Source organism: Pteronotus mesoamericanus, unplaced genomic scaffold, assembly GCF_021234165.1.
Source record: "Pteronotus mesoamericanus isolate MK-2021 breed Mesoamerican mustached bat unplaced genomic scaffold, CSHL_Meso_final scaffold_21, whole genome shotgun sequence".
NCBI lineage: Eukaryota > Metazoa > Chordata > Mammalia > Chiroptera > Mormoopidae > Pteronotus > Pteronotus mesoamericanus.
The window spans coordinates 3,039,280-3,055,918 of record NW_026555310.1 but is presented as its reverse complement, the minus strand read 5'-3'; the positions used below and the strand labels follow the sequence as shown (position 1 = coordinate 3,055,918).

At 48.2% G+C, this 16,639-nt stretch overlaps 1 protein-coding gene across 1 annotated transcript; it reads right to left on the bottom strand.

The window, feature by feature from the left end:
- Positions 1-1,416: 1,416 nt before the first annotated feature.
- LOC129084831 (keratin, type II cuticular Hb1-like) lies at positions 1,417-8,751 on the bottom strand. Its single transcript, XM_054591078.1, has 9 exons — positions 8,368-8,751; positions 5,942-6,150; positions 5,216-5,276; positions 4,202-4,297; positions 3,532-3,696; positions 3,260-3,385; positions 2,316-2,536; positions 2,112-2,143; positions 1,417-1,592 (listed from the first exon to the last, which is right to left on the bottom strand). Exons 1-9 carry the CDS (start codon positions 8,749-8,751, stop codon positions 1,417-1,419), a joined length of 1,470 nt encoding a protein of 489 aa, XP_054447053.1.
- Positions 8,752-16,639: the final 7,888 nt, after the last annotated feature.

Genomic DNA, 16,639 nt, shown 5'->3' with positions numbered 1-16,639 from the left:
CTGTGTCTTGGGGTCTGTGTAACTGTGTGGTGTGGGGTGTTTTTGTGGTCTATGCTTGGGGGTATCCATCCGGGTTGGACAGCAGCACATAGGATGGGTAGTGGGGAGGAGGTGGCAGGTCTCTGTGTCTGAGCCCTTCAGGCAGTGGTGGTGGTACGTGTGTGGGGCGTGGGGGTCTATCCAGGGAGTGTTGGTTTCTAGGCGGGAGGGGAAGTCTGTATATTCAATCCCATGGGCAGGGATTTTCACATGTTGAGGTGGGAGTGGAGTCGGGGAGTGAAGGAAGTAGACCACTTGGTGTCCCAGCAAAGCAAGTGATGACATCCCCACCCAAAGTGTCAGCAGAGCCAGGCCCTCCCCCTCCTCCCCAAGGCTCCTCCCTGTTGCCCTTCTAGCTCCTGTGTGTCAGGGTTTTGGGGCTGCCAGCCCATGCCCCTGCACCCTTCAGGATGTGGAAGTTAGGCACCACAGGTAGGGTGCCGCAGAGACAGCCCTCTGCCTCTTGGGCTGCAAACAGCTCCTCTGCTGTCTCCAACCAGGCAGGTGTGAAAACTGGGCCAGAAGTCCACATTTGTAAGCACAAATGCATGCAGGGAGAGTCTCCAGGGCCTTATATATGCCCCCTGAGCTTTAATGGAAACATGGAGACCAAGTGGGAGGAGGAAAGGGAGAGGGAACCCAGGCAGCCAAAGAAAGTTGTCCCCTGGGGGACGCAACCTCACTCATTGTACGTGGGTTTATTTATTCATTTATTTATTCCTCTATCTAGGACATAGTTTTTCTGCATTGCTTGTAGAGAGAGGGAGGGAGAGAGGGAGGGAGAAAGGAAGGGAGAGAGAGATAGAAACATCAATGTGTGAGAGAAACATGGATTGGTTGCCTCCTGTATGCCCCTAAACTGGGGCTCATATGCACCTGGAGCAGGGACAAATCTGCAAACCAGGTATGTGCCCTGATCAAGAATCAAACCCGCTACCAACTGAACCACACTGCCCAGGGCTGTGTGCGGGTTTAAAGGGTAAGGGAGGCATAGCACCAGAAACACACCAGACTGGCCCTTGGGCCAGCACTTAGAAGCCACAGGAGTCTGAGCCCAAGTCCAATTCCAGAGCAGCCCAGTTAGGACTGGATTGGTTTCAAGAAAACCAGTCACTCAGACTCTTGGGGATGGGGAGAGCTGCCAAGATGTACCAGCACAGAGAGCCCCACCTCCCTGGAAGAAATGAGACAAAAAGGCGGGGGGTAGCAGGTTGCAAGCGAGAAATTAAGGCAGCAGTGTGGGCAGGTCAGGCTGGCTGGTTCCCGAGGCCCTTCCAGTCTCAAGCCCAGGCGCTTTCAGAGCCCCGGGCCGGCTGCTGGAGTTGGGGCCCGATCACTCGCGGAGCGCAGAGCGGTGGCTGTACAGAGCAGGAGGCACTAGGCAAATCGCACCAGGCGGCCGCTGGGGCAGCTCTGTCCGCAGGGCGCGCACAGTCTGGTGCTCACCGCCAGGTTCCCGCTGCAGGGCGCGCTGCAGGCGCTGCCGGTCACCGGCCGGGATCCCGACACGCAAAGGTCTCCGCAGACAACCCCGCCGCGGGAGCTGCTGACACCTGCGGGGAGGGGTGGGGAGGATAGGGCTTAGTCCCTGCGTGGGCGCGGGGAGCTGGGCAGCGGCTCCTGTCTGCTGACCAGAGCCTGCTTCTCTTGTTCAGAGCTCCTCTTCTTCATTTTTATTCCTGGCTCCCCCTCATACCCGGGCACTCCTTCCTGCAGTCTAACCTCAAGGATCATCCTCGGTCAACTGTTAGCCCAGGCCCTCCCTAAAGGCAAAAATAGCTATTAAAGTTATTGTAATCATTCACTGCCACATTCCACTCCTTCCTTCCAGGGTCTTCAAATTGTGGTTGTATATTTGTAAATAAAGTTTTATTGGAACCCAGCCAGACCTATTTGTTAAGTACTGCTTATGGCTGTAGCTACTTCACCCTTGCAACGACAGACTTTAGTTCAGAAACAGACTGCATGACCCACAGTCTAAAACATTTACTATGTGGCCCTTTAATAAAAAGTTTGCCTTTGTTTCAGAACCCCAAGCCCTTATTTCAGAACCCATAGTATAGATTACTTACAGACATTTACAGCACCAATACCTTCACACAATCTTGTGGGGAAAGAAAAGAGACAAAAATTAATTGGGGTAGTGCAAAGCTTGCAAATTCTCTCCTCCAAGTAATTCTGATGCAATTGAGATGAAAATAACCTGCAAACATGCTCCTGGCTCTAAGCACAGTTTGGAAAGATTGAAGAGACATTCTTATAGGTGTGGTCCTCACCTCTGCTCCTCGCCCTCCAGCAGGCGCCTGTAGGTGGCAATCTCGATGTCCAGGCCCAGCTTGGAGTTCATCACCTCCTGGTACTCCTTGAGCAGGCAGGCCATGTCCTGCTTGGCCTTCTGCAGGGCGGCCTCCAGCCCGGCCAGCTTGCAGCGGGCATCGTTGATGGCTGTCTCGCCCTGCTGCTCCGCCTGGGTCACTGCAGTCTCCAGCTTGGTGTTCTGGGAGGCAGGGGAGGGTTATTAATGCTTCTGTTCTGGATTTGGGGTCAGAGGCCAGACATCCAATGACCACTGACTGTCAGAGGAAGGAGCTTCACCCATTTCTTGGGTCAGGAGATACAAATTCGTGCTCCCAGGAATGCCTTTAATTTTTTAAACTTAACACAAAAATCTAAATTCCTGGCTTCTCTTGAAAAAAATCTAAGCCCACCGCACCTGCGTTTCCATGAGGGCTGCTTCAGAGGAATCTGATTAGCTTGGCCCTTTGTGCTTTCTAGTTTGCCACACCCCAGTGCCTTCAGTGCAGCCTACTTCCTTCACTTATTTACTAACCTCTGGGACATCAGTATGTGATCGCGTATCTAGAGCAGCGCGCCAGAGAGGTGAGATGGCTTGCCCCAAATCGTGCGGTAAGCTAGTGGCAGGGTTGACTGGAGATCCCCTGTTTCCTGCCCCTGAGACCGGTGCTACTTCCTTGGACCCATTATGATCCCAAGACCAGATAAATCCTGGTCATTCCATTCCCCTCCATACCGGCCCCTCCCAGCCCTGCTCCTGTCCTCATTCAGTGGAATGGAGAGCATTTTCCATGGAAGAGACTCGCCTAGTATTTGATGTTTGCTCCTTTCCCCACACTTTGACAAAATGTCAGCCTTGACTCCCCATGCTGTAGGCTTTTCCCCCTACTCTTTCTACACTGAGGGCTGGGCCAGGCTCCCATACCTGGCACTTGGCGTTCTCGACCTCAGCTGTCAGCCTCTGGACCATGCGGTTCAGCTCGTTGATCTCCTCCTTGGTGCGGCGCAGGGTCTCCCCGTGGCGGATCACGGTAGCCTTCATCTCCTCGCACTGGGGGGAAGCAGAAACACTCATGGGACACAGGATATGTCATTCCACTGAGTCCTGCAGCTTGCCCATCTGCCACCCCATCCTGAGAGCTGTCTGCCCTTCCCTTGCCTTTCAGCGTCCCTTCTGCTGGGGTGCTGGGCACTCACCTTGGTGCGGTACCAGGATTCAGCCTCGGCCCGGCTGCGGCTGGCGACATCGTCATACTGAGCCTTGATCTCAGCAACAATGCAGTCCATGTTCAGGTCCCGGCTGTTGTCCATCTTGACGATGACCGAGGTGTCTGAGATGTGGGCGTGCAGGACACGGATCTCCTGTGGGGGCAAGGGAGCGGTAAGAGCTTCTTTGACCAGAACCCTGCTCTCAGCAGCCCACCCTCTCCGTGTTCCCTTCCTCTGCCTCTTCCACAGGCTTGCTGTCTGAAGCCCCAACCTCCAAGGTGAAGTCTCCCCCTCAACCTGGGACCTCTCCATGCACCTTGGACCCAGAGTCCCAAGGCTGAGAGGAGCCCATGTCTGAGGCCCACTGCCTGACTTCAGTCAAGGCCTTCTGTCTGGATCCTTGGGGTCTAGGACCAGAATTTACCAATTTGTGATCATTGTCACCACACTAACCAGGAACACCAGCTTGTCTGAGCCATGACAGATAAGACGTCAAGCTGGACTTTTTCACCTTGTGACAGTAAACCTACCTCAGGTATCTCAGCTCTGCTCCACACTGCCCCCACCCAGGGGGTTCAAAAGCCCAATGGCAGCAAGTGTTTTCTGATGTCTAACTCATATCCCCCCTGCTGCTGCACCGCCCTGTGTTCCCTCTCACCTCCTCATACAGTCGCCGCAAGAAGTCGATCTCCTGGGTCAGGGCCTCCGCGTTGGCCTCCAGGTCTGACTTGCGCAGGTAGGCACAGTCCACGTCCTAGAGGGCAGAGAGTGGCACAAGAGTCTCACTGTGGGGGACAACATAGAGGTCTTCCCACCAGAGAGAGAGAGAACTCCCTGAAGGCCCCTCTCAGGTGCTCACCCCAGTGTCTGGTATCATGGCATTGGTAAAGTCCTTATGGCAGGTAAGGGAGTCAGAGCAAGTTTAGGTCAGGGAGGGAGACCCTGAGGTGTCGAGGTACATCCTCTGGTACCTACTGGGACGATGCCTCTAGAGTCCATATCTTGTACCATCACTGAAGCTTACAACTAGTGTAAGGTGAGTCAGTTCTAATGGTGCCACACCTCTCTCTGCTCTGAAATCTGCCAAGAAATCTAGAGCGGTGGTCAGAGAAGAGGTCTCAGGGATCAATTCTGCTCCTCTCAAGCCAGCGTGACACAGAGCAAGACCCCTGGCCTTTGTGCCTCAGTTTCCTCACAGTAACTCTTGTCTTCTGCTTATGGAGACAATTGGAAGGACCTGGTTAGAGTCCACATGATGGCACTTATAGGGAGTTAGGTCTAAAAGGTGAGGCACAACAGCCCTGTGTATGCATTTCCCAACTCTTGCTGGTCTGAGGGTTTAATCTTCTCCTAGCAATAGTGTGCTTTTTCATTCATAAATATTTGTTGAGTGCCTACTCTCTGCCAGGCACAGGCGGAAGGAGGGGCAAAGCCATCAGCCAGATGAGAGTTACCTCAGGTAGAGGAGGAGATTGCCCTACTTGAAGCAGGCAGTGCGGCCTGGTGTCCCGGGCCACTCAGGGAGCAATGGGGCACTTGGGAGAAAGAATAGAGGAAAGGTTGGGCTATGTGATTCTGGGGGAGTCGCTCAGCCTCTCTGAATGGCAGAGAGTGCCCTCCTGCCTCTGCCTTTGGTTCTGAGTTGCCAGATGAGTATTCTTGGGTCACTCACCTTCTTTAGGATCACAAATTCATTCTCAGCAGTGCCCCTTAGTGCCACCTCCTCCTCATACCTGGGGACAAAGAGCATAGGTTCAGTGGTTAAAACTTCAGTAGGCTGGGATTTGGAGAGAATAAAAGAGAATTAAGGCCTAAACAAACACACCCCAGGAGGTGGATCATTTGGAGGTGGTCATGGAATCAGAGTGTTGGATTAGGAAGAACCTCGTCCATCCCTTTCCTCTTGGCACTCAAACCAACCCGTGACACCCAGCGTTCTTCCTGACTCTGGAATTCTCACACATGATGTGGGCCAGGTGAATGCCTTGTACGTTTTCCTAGGCCTTATCTCTGCTTCTGGATGGTAACTCCAAGGTGGGGCAGGAATCCTGCCCTAGTTCTGGTATCTCACTTACCCCTCCTCATTACTTTCTTACCCTCCCTCCCCCACCCCCCCACCACCTCAGCACCCAGCCTAACACCTGGAACATAGAGTAGACGTTCAACAAATGTTTGATGGATTAATGAAATAAGCACATAATATAATGAGGTAACTGGGGCAGCTTACACTATTGAATGTTTAAATTCCCATCCCTCCCCCCCCCCCCAATTTTCCCCACATATTTCCTGTCACTGTTTTCTTCCTCTTGGAAAGTTCCTCTGTGGTCTAATACAAATCTACCCTGCTCTGACTTAATCCCATTTCCCTTCTCCAAAGCCCCCTCCCTGATGCACTCACTTCTTCTTGTAGCCCTCCATCACCTCCTGCACGTGGTTGAGCTCTGAGGCCAGCCTCCCGCTGTCGGCCTCCACACACTCAGCCTCCCGCCTCAGCGTCTCGATGTAGCCCTCAAATAGCGGCTCCAGGTTGCTCTCGCAGCACTTGCGGTTCTGGTAGAACTGCCACTTGGTCTCTAGCAGCTTGTTCTGTTGCTCCAGGAAGCGCACCTGGTGTGGAGGTTGGAGAAAAGTTGGTGGGAGAAGTCAATGTCCCCAGCCCTCCTCAGAGAGCAGGCGGTCAAGACAGAACTGGAAGCAGGTTGTGCAGAGGCAAGGGGTGGGCAGCATGGGGACCCTGCTGGGCTCTCCTGGGCTGATGAGGGTGCACCGGCAGAGCCCTCGTTTCACGGTTGCTTGTTCAGGCCGGAGTGAGGGTCTGTTCGGAGGGCCTGGATGGGATGAGCGAGAAACTGAGGGATATACATGCTGTGCTGGATTACAGTTGGGCTGCGGTGACAGGTGGGATGGAAGGTAGTGAGAGTCAGGGAAGGCTTCTGAAGGAAAGGAACGCAGAGCAGGGGTTGGAGGATAAAGTAGGATGAAAGCCTTTTACTCTGAGCTTTGCCCAGGCAGAGCCTATGGCTCCTTTAACTGTGTCCTCAGTGGCCAGGCTGGGCGTAAGTGAGCAACTGTTTGAAAGGATGGTCAAGGTGGGAAGGGCTCCCTAGCTGGGAAGGTCAGAAGGGCAGGCTGTCACCAAGCACGGTAGCTGAGGCCTGGGGAGCAACAGGGGAGGGAGGCTTCTGGTCTTAGGTGGCCAAAAGTTCCTGTTGGACACTTGGATGGCTCCGGAGGCCAGGGAGGTAATGGGAATGGGGAAAAATTTTGGGAAGTAGGGAGGGAGACAACTGTAGGGAAATGACGCATGCGAGACATTACGGGAAGTCATTCAAACTGGAGAGTTGCAATGGCAACCATATGTACGCTGTGCTGGCCAGAAAGGACATCAGCAAGCATGACTAGGCTCTTGGCTTCCAGTTTTCTGTTTCTCATATATTTTGCTGGAGCTGAGACATTACTTTGCCTCTTGTTCTGGTATCCTTTCATCCAACTCTATAGAGAGTGCAGCTGGGAGTTCCCTGGTTGGAACAAACCTCTGGAAATAGGGAACCAGGACTGCTGGTATTATATGGGATCATTTTAGGTGGTCTTAGCTGATGGGGATCCAGCTGCGGTGGGGCGTCTCGTGGCTGCCTTGTCTCTCATCTTTCAAAGTCATGGTCAGCTCACACACTGTACCACACACAGCTCTGGTGAGGAGAACACTGTGGCCAAGGGGGGACACCTCTGCCTAGTGCACATAGTAAGTCAGTGGAGAAGCTGGGCGTGGAGCCCAGGCCACCTGCTCCTAGGCCAGGAGCTTTTCCTCACTCCACTGCTGGCCGCCTTTCCCAGTGTGAGCGCCAGCACATTCAGGGTGCGGTGTCTGCTGAGGTGGACCAGCTCCTGATGGAGGGGAGGCGGGCAGCTTGACCCCAAGCTTCAGACCCTCTGGCTCCAGGGGCCTGGGGAGCTGGGGACAGCCTGGGCTTGGAGTCCTGCTCTGTCACCAGCTCTTGGTGGGCCCTTGGGCAGCCCCCTTGCCCTATATCCCTGTCTCCCTTCTATTCTGCTTACACTCGAAGGGCTGGGCTGGAGGTGCCAGCGATTCTTGAATATGAACCCTTCACAGGCGGACTTCAAAATTTTGCCATCCTCTTGTATCATTTTACTTATCATTTATCTCTGGGTAGATTTGCTAAACCTTTACACTTAAATTGGGGTTAAAGGAGTAACTTTATATTACTATCAGAGTTGTATAACCGTTATCACTATGCATCGGTAAAAAGAAATCATAAAACATAAATTGTTGTTGAAACTGTTGCCCCAGACAGCTCTGAACCTGAGGCTTACAAGTGGGAGAGTAGCAAGGGTTAGAGGGATGTTAAAGACATATTAGCACCCAATGGGATTATCTCCATTTAATCTAAAGGACTGAAACATTCATGAAAGGAGATGAATTTTCTCATCAGGAGTTTCTACGTTATTTAATGTACCACTTACAATTATCACATATAATATCAGCATTTCCCATTCCCATTTCTAGAGAGGCTGCCTGCCTGGGTATTCCCAGGCCTTCTCGGGACTTCCAGGCTCAAGAACATCCACCTTGTCTGCGGAGATCCTCCCTGCCTGGACAGAGGATGTGTTTAATTGCAGTGCTATTAAATCAAGAGCCCTGGCCCAATGTACATCCCTCTATGTCTGTCTGTGCCCTGGATCTGTGTCCTTCTCCTCCATCAGACTGGGAGCCCACCTGGACCCTATCCCTCTTGCTCCTGACTTCTCTTCAGTCCCCAGCCCAGCAACTGAAGGTTTCGGAAAGGAATCATCAAGGACACCCACCTTGTCAATGAAGGCAGCAAACCTGCTGTTGAGACACTTGATCTGCTCCTTCTCCTCATGCTTCACGCACTGAGCGTTGGGATCAACCTCCAGGTTGAGGGGCGTGAGGAGGCTCTCGTTGACCGACACGGTAGTGATGCAGGGCGGGCTGGGTCCGCACACGCCGCCAGAGCGGTATCCGAAGCTGCGGCCGCAGGAGCCGGAGCGGAAGCCCCCGCAGAGGCTCTGGCTGCCAAAGCCGCGGGCGAGGCCGCGGTAGCAGGAGACGCCGCGGTAGGGGGCGGCCGTGATGCAGCAGCGGCCGGGCCGCGGCCCGCAGGCGGAGGCGCAGCTGAAGGCGCGGACCCCGAACGGGGCTCCGAGGCGGGAGGACAGGCAGGACATGGCGCGGCAGTGGTGGCAGTGGCGGCAGTGGCGGGAGCTGGACCTCGAAGTGTGCGTGGAGCCTTATATCACTGCCCGCTGGCCCGGGGAGGGAGCGAGCAGTCAACACGTTTACTAGCTTGGAGGTCGGCCCTAGCTCCCTGTCCCGCCCGGCCGCCTTCATAAAACGGCGTTCGCCAACCCCCCCGCCCCTCCCCACGTTTTATGGGGCCCGAAGTGCCTGGTCAGCTCCGCCGGCCCTGAGAAGTGCGCTCCGGACAGACCCCCCATATGCCGCTCTGCCGGACTAGGCCTGAGGAGCGCTGGATCTTTGGCTCCAAGCCCGGGCTAGACAGCTGGGCATACCCGGCCCTTCCTTGTCACCCAGGCCCACAAAACCACTCTTCAGGCTGCGAAGCCTTCGTCTTAGTTGTCTGTGCATCTCCATATTGTGTGGAGGGGAGAGTGTGTTTGTGTGTACTGAATGGCAGAGGTCTTTGAAGTCAGTTCTGCATTTTGTTGTCATGATCTTGGAAGGTGAACAACCTTTCTGAACCTAGTTTCCTTAAGTGCAAAACAGGGATAACAGTACCTTCCTGAGGGTTGTTAGGAGGACCTAATGAGGTAATGTACAGGAAAGCATTTAGGGCCCTACCTAGCGCTTAATGAGAGCTCCATAATTGTTTGCTTATTTGTTTGTTCTGTTTATTCTACCGTTATTAATTTGCCATTTATCCTGCTTCCCTTTGGGAAAAACTCTCTTCTCTTTTTATTAGAACTTAGCATCTATCTCCTCTCCTTGTAAGCATCACACCCTCTCCTTTCCCTCCCTGAAGTAGTTCCCTGTAGTTCTCTGCTCTGCTAGGTGGAGGGGAGGGAGTTGCATTTATGGAGTGCCTACAGTGTGTGAAGGCTTTAAAATGAGTTATTTCATTGAACTTCCAGGCATCCTTCTGAGGTTTACCTGATTATGAAGGTGAACTCAGAGTGGTCCAGTGACTTGTTTAAGGTCACGCATAGATGGCTTCATAGAGAGGCAGAGTCAGAATCTGACAGGTGGCTCCCAGCCCTCCCTCACGCCAGCCCCTCTCAAGGTCTGAGTCTTTGGGGGCTGAGGAGGGCTGAGTTCCTCTAGGAGGCAGGAGCCCAAACTGCTAGGCTTTGGGTTCTTAGAGAAATCAGTCCGATCCGAAGCCTCCCCTTTAACTGATGCTTTGTCATGGCCACCAACTCTAGAAGGCCAAGCCTAACATAATGAAAGTTAATTATGTGTCCAGTTATGGACAGAGGTAACCAAGGTGTGAACTCAGCAGCCAGTATGAAAAAGAAACGTGCAAATCATCCTTAGCTTCCTTTGTTTTTAAATATGAGTTATTATTGTGCAAAGGGTAATTAAATCCTGGAATCCCAGAGGTCACGTTGGCCAGCCGAGCCTGGCTTTGGGCTGCCTGGCATAGCATTTCCAGGGAGTGCCCCATTGCCTCCTTTGCTGCCTTTCCAACACTCTTGAGAGCCCAGATCCCTTTGATCCAGCCTTCGTTTGGCGGGAGTTTCAGCCTTAGTTCTATCCTCTGTAGAAGATGGAGCCCAGCTCCACAGTGTCTTGTGCTTCCACTTCCAGCTGCAACTGGAGTGGCCAGCTGTGTGACCTATGGCTTTAGGATTATGTAGGATTATTCTTACTCCAAATTTCCTCAGGGAATGACAGTAGTAATGGAGAGGTCCCCCTTTTGTGTCCTGCTCTTACCCTGAACTTACCCTGAAGCATGAGACTTAAGTCTTATGGAGGCACTTAAATGATGCTTGCTTGGACCTCTTTCTGGGTTTTGGTGGGGATATGGTTCGGACTTTCTGTGCTATCACAATCAATGAGGCGGTTAATAATCGGCCTTTGCCCACATAGATAATTAAATGCATTAAAATCCAGAGAGACCAGAAGGCTGCAAGTTAATTTGTGCCCACTAAGAACACAAGAAGGGGAGGAAATTGAAAGTTTTGACAGTTGGAACAGTATCCCCCAAAGAGTTAGCACTAGTCCCTGACCTAGCTTCAGGGGAACACGCTCCATGGTGTCCTCTTTATTATTCTTGGAATCCAAGCGAGAGAGATCAGCTGAAGCATGAGAGATCAGACACAATCAAGAAATTTCTCCACAGAGAAGGTTGGTAGTTATGGTTCCTTGGGGGAGAGGAGGGCTGCTCCATTCTTGGTCAGACCTTCTAGAAATCATTCCCTTACCCCTTTTATCTCCAGTCCACCAATCTATTGATGAAAAGCAAATGCTCTGTCTTGGTTGTCAGGTTTCTTCTTAACCCCCACCCCCTCCCAAGGGGCCTCAGGAGCCAATTCAAGGCAGGGAGCAAATACCTGCTGAGCACTCAGTAGGAACCAGGCAGAGAGCATGAAGGAGGAGACTGCAGTCCCCAGGCAGGCCAGGCAGGCACAGAGGGCCTTAATACAAAGCTGCAGGGTGTCTGGCTCTAACAGAGGAACGCCATGCCAAGGGGACTTGGCAAGAGAGTGAGCCTACAATTCACGGGCTTGTGGGGCCAGAGGTCAGGGCAGGGTCCTTGGAGAAGATAACAGTTTGGGCCTGAGGAATGGTGAGAACTGGATGCGCTGAGAGGAGAGAGGGAGGGGGAGTGATGTAAGCAAAGACACAAAGAAACAGAGGCTATAGATGTGAAAGGAAGTGCCGTCAGTGCACTTGAGCTGAGAAGTAGGGGCTGGGTGAGGGCACGGGGGAAGGAAGCAGGCTGGGGCTAGATGGTGGGTATGGCGGATGAACGGGATAGGCCTGGAATGTCAGGCTGAGCACCAGAGGTGCTTGACCTGGAGAGGGCCATGACCAGAGAGAGGTGTGTGAGCCAGTGGGACGTGGAGATAATATAGTGAGTGTATGTGTGTGAGAATGTGTATGTGTGCGTCTAGTTTTGGTAATCCAAGGCATCATTATGAAACATCTTGAACATCACAGTGCCCGTTTTGGAAATACATTCTTCCTTCTCAATGGTGTAGTGATCAAGTGGGTTTCTGGAATCAGACACAACTAGGTTCAGGCTTGGGCTCTGCCCCTCACTATCTGTGTGAAAAATTCTACAACCTCTGTGAGCCTCAGTTTCCTTTTTATCTATGAAGCATAAAACTTGCTCAGGGATGTGGTGAGGATAAAGTGAGGTCTCTGTGGTAAGCATTAGTAGACTGCCGGGTGCATAGTAAGCGGTCAACAAATTCTACAGGCTATTATTATTGTTACTATTATTTTCCTTCTATTGCCCATTGGTGACCCCAGGTATCTGCCCTGGTGACCATCCCCAGCCTCCCTCCGAACCACCCATGCCAACCTGATCTTCCAGGTCTAGGGGCAGTTTGGGACCAGCTCCTCTCTCCCACCAAATGCTCTGAGTTATCATCATTGTTCCTGTGCCAGTGTAGAGCAGCTCTTGGGGCCGTGTTTTTTGTGGGGGCCTCTCTGCCACCTGTACCTGTGGCACCAGATACAGTGGGATGGGAGCCAACAGCAGCAGCTGTAAGAAGTGTTCAGTTGGCAGGGCTTGAGGAAACGCTTGAGCCCTCCTCCTTTTCCCCTCTCTGAGAATCCCAGCTGGCCCTTGTACCCATGCCAGCCATGTGCAGCCTGGTGGCAGGTACAGCTTGTTGATCTCACCCTGAGCCATCTTTCCTGTTGTCCACTTCTCATTTCCTGTTGTGTGAGAACCCTGTTCCCTGACTCCTGCCTCCCCCCGGCCAAGAAAGCCTGCTGGGAGGAGTGACATGTAGGTGTATTCTTTCTTTCTTTCTTTCTTTCTTTCTTTCTTTCTTTCTTTCTTTCTTTCTTTCTTTCTTTCTTTCTTTCTTTCTTTCTTTCTTTCTTTCTTTCTTTTCTTTCTTTCTCTCTCTCTTTCCCTTCCTTCCTTCCTTCCTTCTTCTCTTCCTTCCTTTTCTTTAATTTAATCTTTATTGTATTTTTTCCCATTACCATTTAGCCCTCTTATATCCCCCCAAGCAATCACTACACTGTTGTCCGTGTCCATGAATCCTATTTTATTTTTGTCCAATCCCTCCACCCCTAACCTCCACCCCACTGTGCATTTCTCTGATGATTAATGATGTTGAGCATCTTTTCATGTATATTGGCCATCTGTATGTCCTCTTTGGAGACGTGTCTATTTAGGTCATTTGCCCATTTTTTAATTGGGTTGTTTTTTGTTTTGGTGTTGAGTTTTGTAAGTTCTTTATAAATTTTGCATATTGATGTATTGGCGAATGTGTTCTTTTATTCTGTGGATTGTCTTTTATTTTGTTGATGATTTCCTTTGCTGTGCAAAAACTTTTTAGCTTGATGTAGTCCCATTTGTTTTTTTTTCTTTTGTTTCCTTGACTCGGGAAATATATCTGATAAAATATTGCTATGAGCAATGTCTAAGATTTTGCTGCTAATGTTTTCTTCTTTAATTTTTATGGTTTTGGGTCTAATATTTAAGTCCATTATTATATTTGGGACTAAATATTAAGTCCATTTGATCCATTTTGAATTTATTCTTGTGTGTGGTGTAAGAAGGTGGTTTAATTTTTATGGTTTTGGGTCTAATATTTAAGTCCATTATTATATTTGGGACTAAATATTAAGTCCATTTGATCCATTTTGAATTTATTCTTGTGTGTGGTGTAAGAAGGTGGTCTAGTTTCATTTTTCCGCACTTATCTGTCCAATTTTCCCAGCATCATTTATTGAATAGACTATCTTTAGTTCATTGTATGTGCTTGCTTCCTCTGATGAATATTAATTGACTATAAAGGTGTGGGTTTATTTCTGGACTCTTAATTCTGTTCCAGTGATCTTTGTGCCTGTTTTTATGCCAGTACCGTGCTATTTTGACAACGATGGCTTTATAGTATAGTTCCATATTAGGAAGCATGATTCCTCCAAACTTGTTCTTCTTTCTCAGGATTGCTGTTGCTATGCAGTGCCTTTTGTGGTTCATATAAATTTTTGAAATATCTGTTCTAGTTCTGTGAAATATGTTTTTGGAATCTTGATAGGAATTGTGTTGAATCTATAGATTGTTTTGGGTAGTATAGACATTTTAATGATGCTAATTCTTCCTATCCATGAACATGGCATGTGCTTCCACTTATTTGTACCTACTTATATTTCTTTCTTCAGTATCTTATAATTTTCTGAGTATAGGTCTTTTGCATCCTTGGTTAGGTTTATTCCTAGGTATTTTATTCTTTTTGTAGCAATTGTGAATGGGATCATTTTCTTAATTTCCCTTTCTGTTAGTTTGTTATTAGCATATAAAAATGGAAATGATGCCCTGGCTGGTGTGGCTCAGTGGACTGAATGCTAGCTTGCACACCAAAGGGTTGCTGGTTCAATTCCCAGTCAGGGCACATGCCTGGGTTGCAGGCCAGGTCCCCAACAGGGGACACACATAAAATGCAACCACACATTGATGTTCTCTCCCTCTCTTTCTCCTTCCCTTCCGCTCTCTAAAAATAAATAAATAAAATATTTTAAAAAATGGAAATGATTTCCCGTTATTAATTTTTTGTCCTGCTACTTTGCTGGATTCATTTATCAGTTCTAGTAGTTTCTTGGTGGAATCATTGGAGTTACCTATGTACAGTGTCATGTCATCTGCAAATAATGACAGTTTTACTTCTTCCTTTCCAATTTGGATGCCTTTTATTTCTTCTATTTGTCTGATTGCTGTGGCTAGGACATCTAGTACTATGTTGAGTAAGAGAGGTGAAAGCAGATATCCCTGTCTTATTCCTGATCTTAATGGGAACGCTTGTAGTTTTTTCCCTTTGAGTATGATGCTGGCAGTGGGTTTGTCATATATGGCCTTTATTATGTTTAGGTATGTTTCCTTTAATCCCACTTTGCTGAGAGTTTTTATCATAAATGTGTGCTGGATTTTATCAAATGCTTTTTTCTGTATCTATTGATATGATCATGTGGTTTTTATCCTTCATTTTGTTTATGTGGTGTATCACATTTATTGATTTGTGAATGTTGTACCAACCTTGCATTCCTAGAATAAATCCCACTTGATCATGATGTATGATATTTTTGATGCATTGTTGTATTTGGTTTGCTAATATTTTGTTGAGGATTTTAGCCTCTATGTTCATTGGGGATATAATTTTCTTTCTTTGTAGTGTCTTTATTTATTTTGGAATTAGGATAATGCTGGCCTCATAAAGTGAGTTTGGGAGCCTTCCCTCCTCTTGAATTTTATGAAATAGTTTGAGAAGGAGGGCAAATTCACCTGTGAAGCCTTCTGGTCCAGGGCTTTTGTTTGTTGGGAGTTTTTGGATTACTGCTTCAATTCCATTAGGTGTAATCTGTTTATTCAGATTCTCTGATTCTTTCTGATTTAGTTTTAGAATGTTGCATGTTTCTAGGAATTTATCTATTTCATCTAGGTTGTCCAGTTTGTTGGCATATAGTTGTTCATAATGTTTTCTTACAAATCTTTGTATTTCTTTGGTGTCAGTTTTTATTTCTCCTCTTTGATTTCTGATTTTATTTATTTGGGTCCTTTCACTTTTTAAAATCTTTTTAAACATTTTATTTATTTATTTTTAGAGAGATGACAAGGGAGGGAGAAAGTGAGGTAGAGAAACATGCATATGTGGTTGCCTCTCATGCACCCTAACCTGGGGATCTGGCCGGCAATCATAGTCCAGTGCTCAATCCACTGAGCCACACCAACTAGGGCTCTTTTTTTTTTTTTTTTTTTTTTAATGAGTCTGGTTAAAGGTGTGTCAATTTTATTTATCTTTTCCTTTGAAAAGCTCTTGGATACATTGATCTTTTGTATCATTATTTTAGACTCCATTTCATTTATTTCTTCTCTGGTCTTTATTATTTCCTTCCTTCTACTCACTTTGATCTTTTTTGTTCTTTTCCAAGTTCCTTTAAGTGTGAAGTTAGATAGTTTATTAGAGGTCTTTCTTTCTTTCTTTCTTTCTTTCAGACAGGCCTGCAATGTTATGAATTTACCTCCTAGGATTGCTTTTCCAGTGTCCCACAGATTTTGGATTATTGTGTCCTCATTTTCATAAGTCTCAGGGTATCTTTTGATTTCTTCCTTGTATCTTTTGACCTTATTTTTGACACATTCATTGTTTATTAACCTGTTATTTAGCTTCCATGTCTTTGAGTGTTTTTTCAGTGTTTTCGTGTGATTGATTTCTAGTTTCATAGCGTTGTGGTCAGAGAAGATGTTTAATATGATTCCAATCTTCTTCAATTTATTGAGACTTATTTTGTGTCCTAACATGTGGTCTATCTTAGAAAACTTTCCATGTACACTTGAAATGTATGTATATTCTGTGGCTTTGAGATGAAATCCTCTGAAGATATCAATTAAATCTTGTTCATCTAGTGGTCATTTAGGGCCACTGTCTCCTTGTTGATTTTCTGTCTGGAAGATCTATCCTTTGAAGCCAGTGGGTGTTAGTATCCCTAATTATGACCGTATTGCTGTCAATCTCTCCCTTTATGTCCATCAAGATTTTCTTCACATCTTTAGACGCTCTTATGTTGGATGCATTAATGTTTACTAGAGTTATATCCTCTTGTTGGATTTTTCCCTTTATCATTATGTAGAGTCTTTCTTTGTCTCTTACGATAGCCTTTGTTTTAAAGTCTATTTTGTTGGATATAAGTAATGCTACCCCAGCTTTTGTTTTTCCTTTCCATTTGCATGAGATATCTTTTTTCAACCCTTTACTTTTATTCTGTGTGTATCTTTCAATCTGAGATGGGTCTCTTGGAGGCAGCATATATACGGGTCTTGTTTTCTTATCCATTCAGCTATCTTATGTATTTTGGTTGGAGCATTTAGGCCACTTACATTTTAAAAATTGTATTTATTTATTTTTAGGGAGA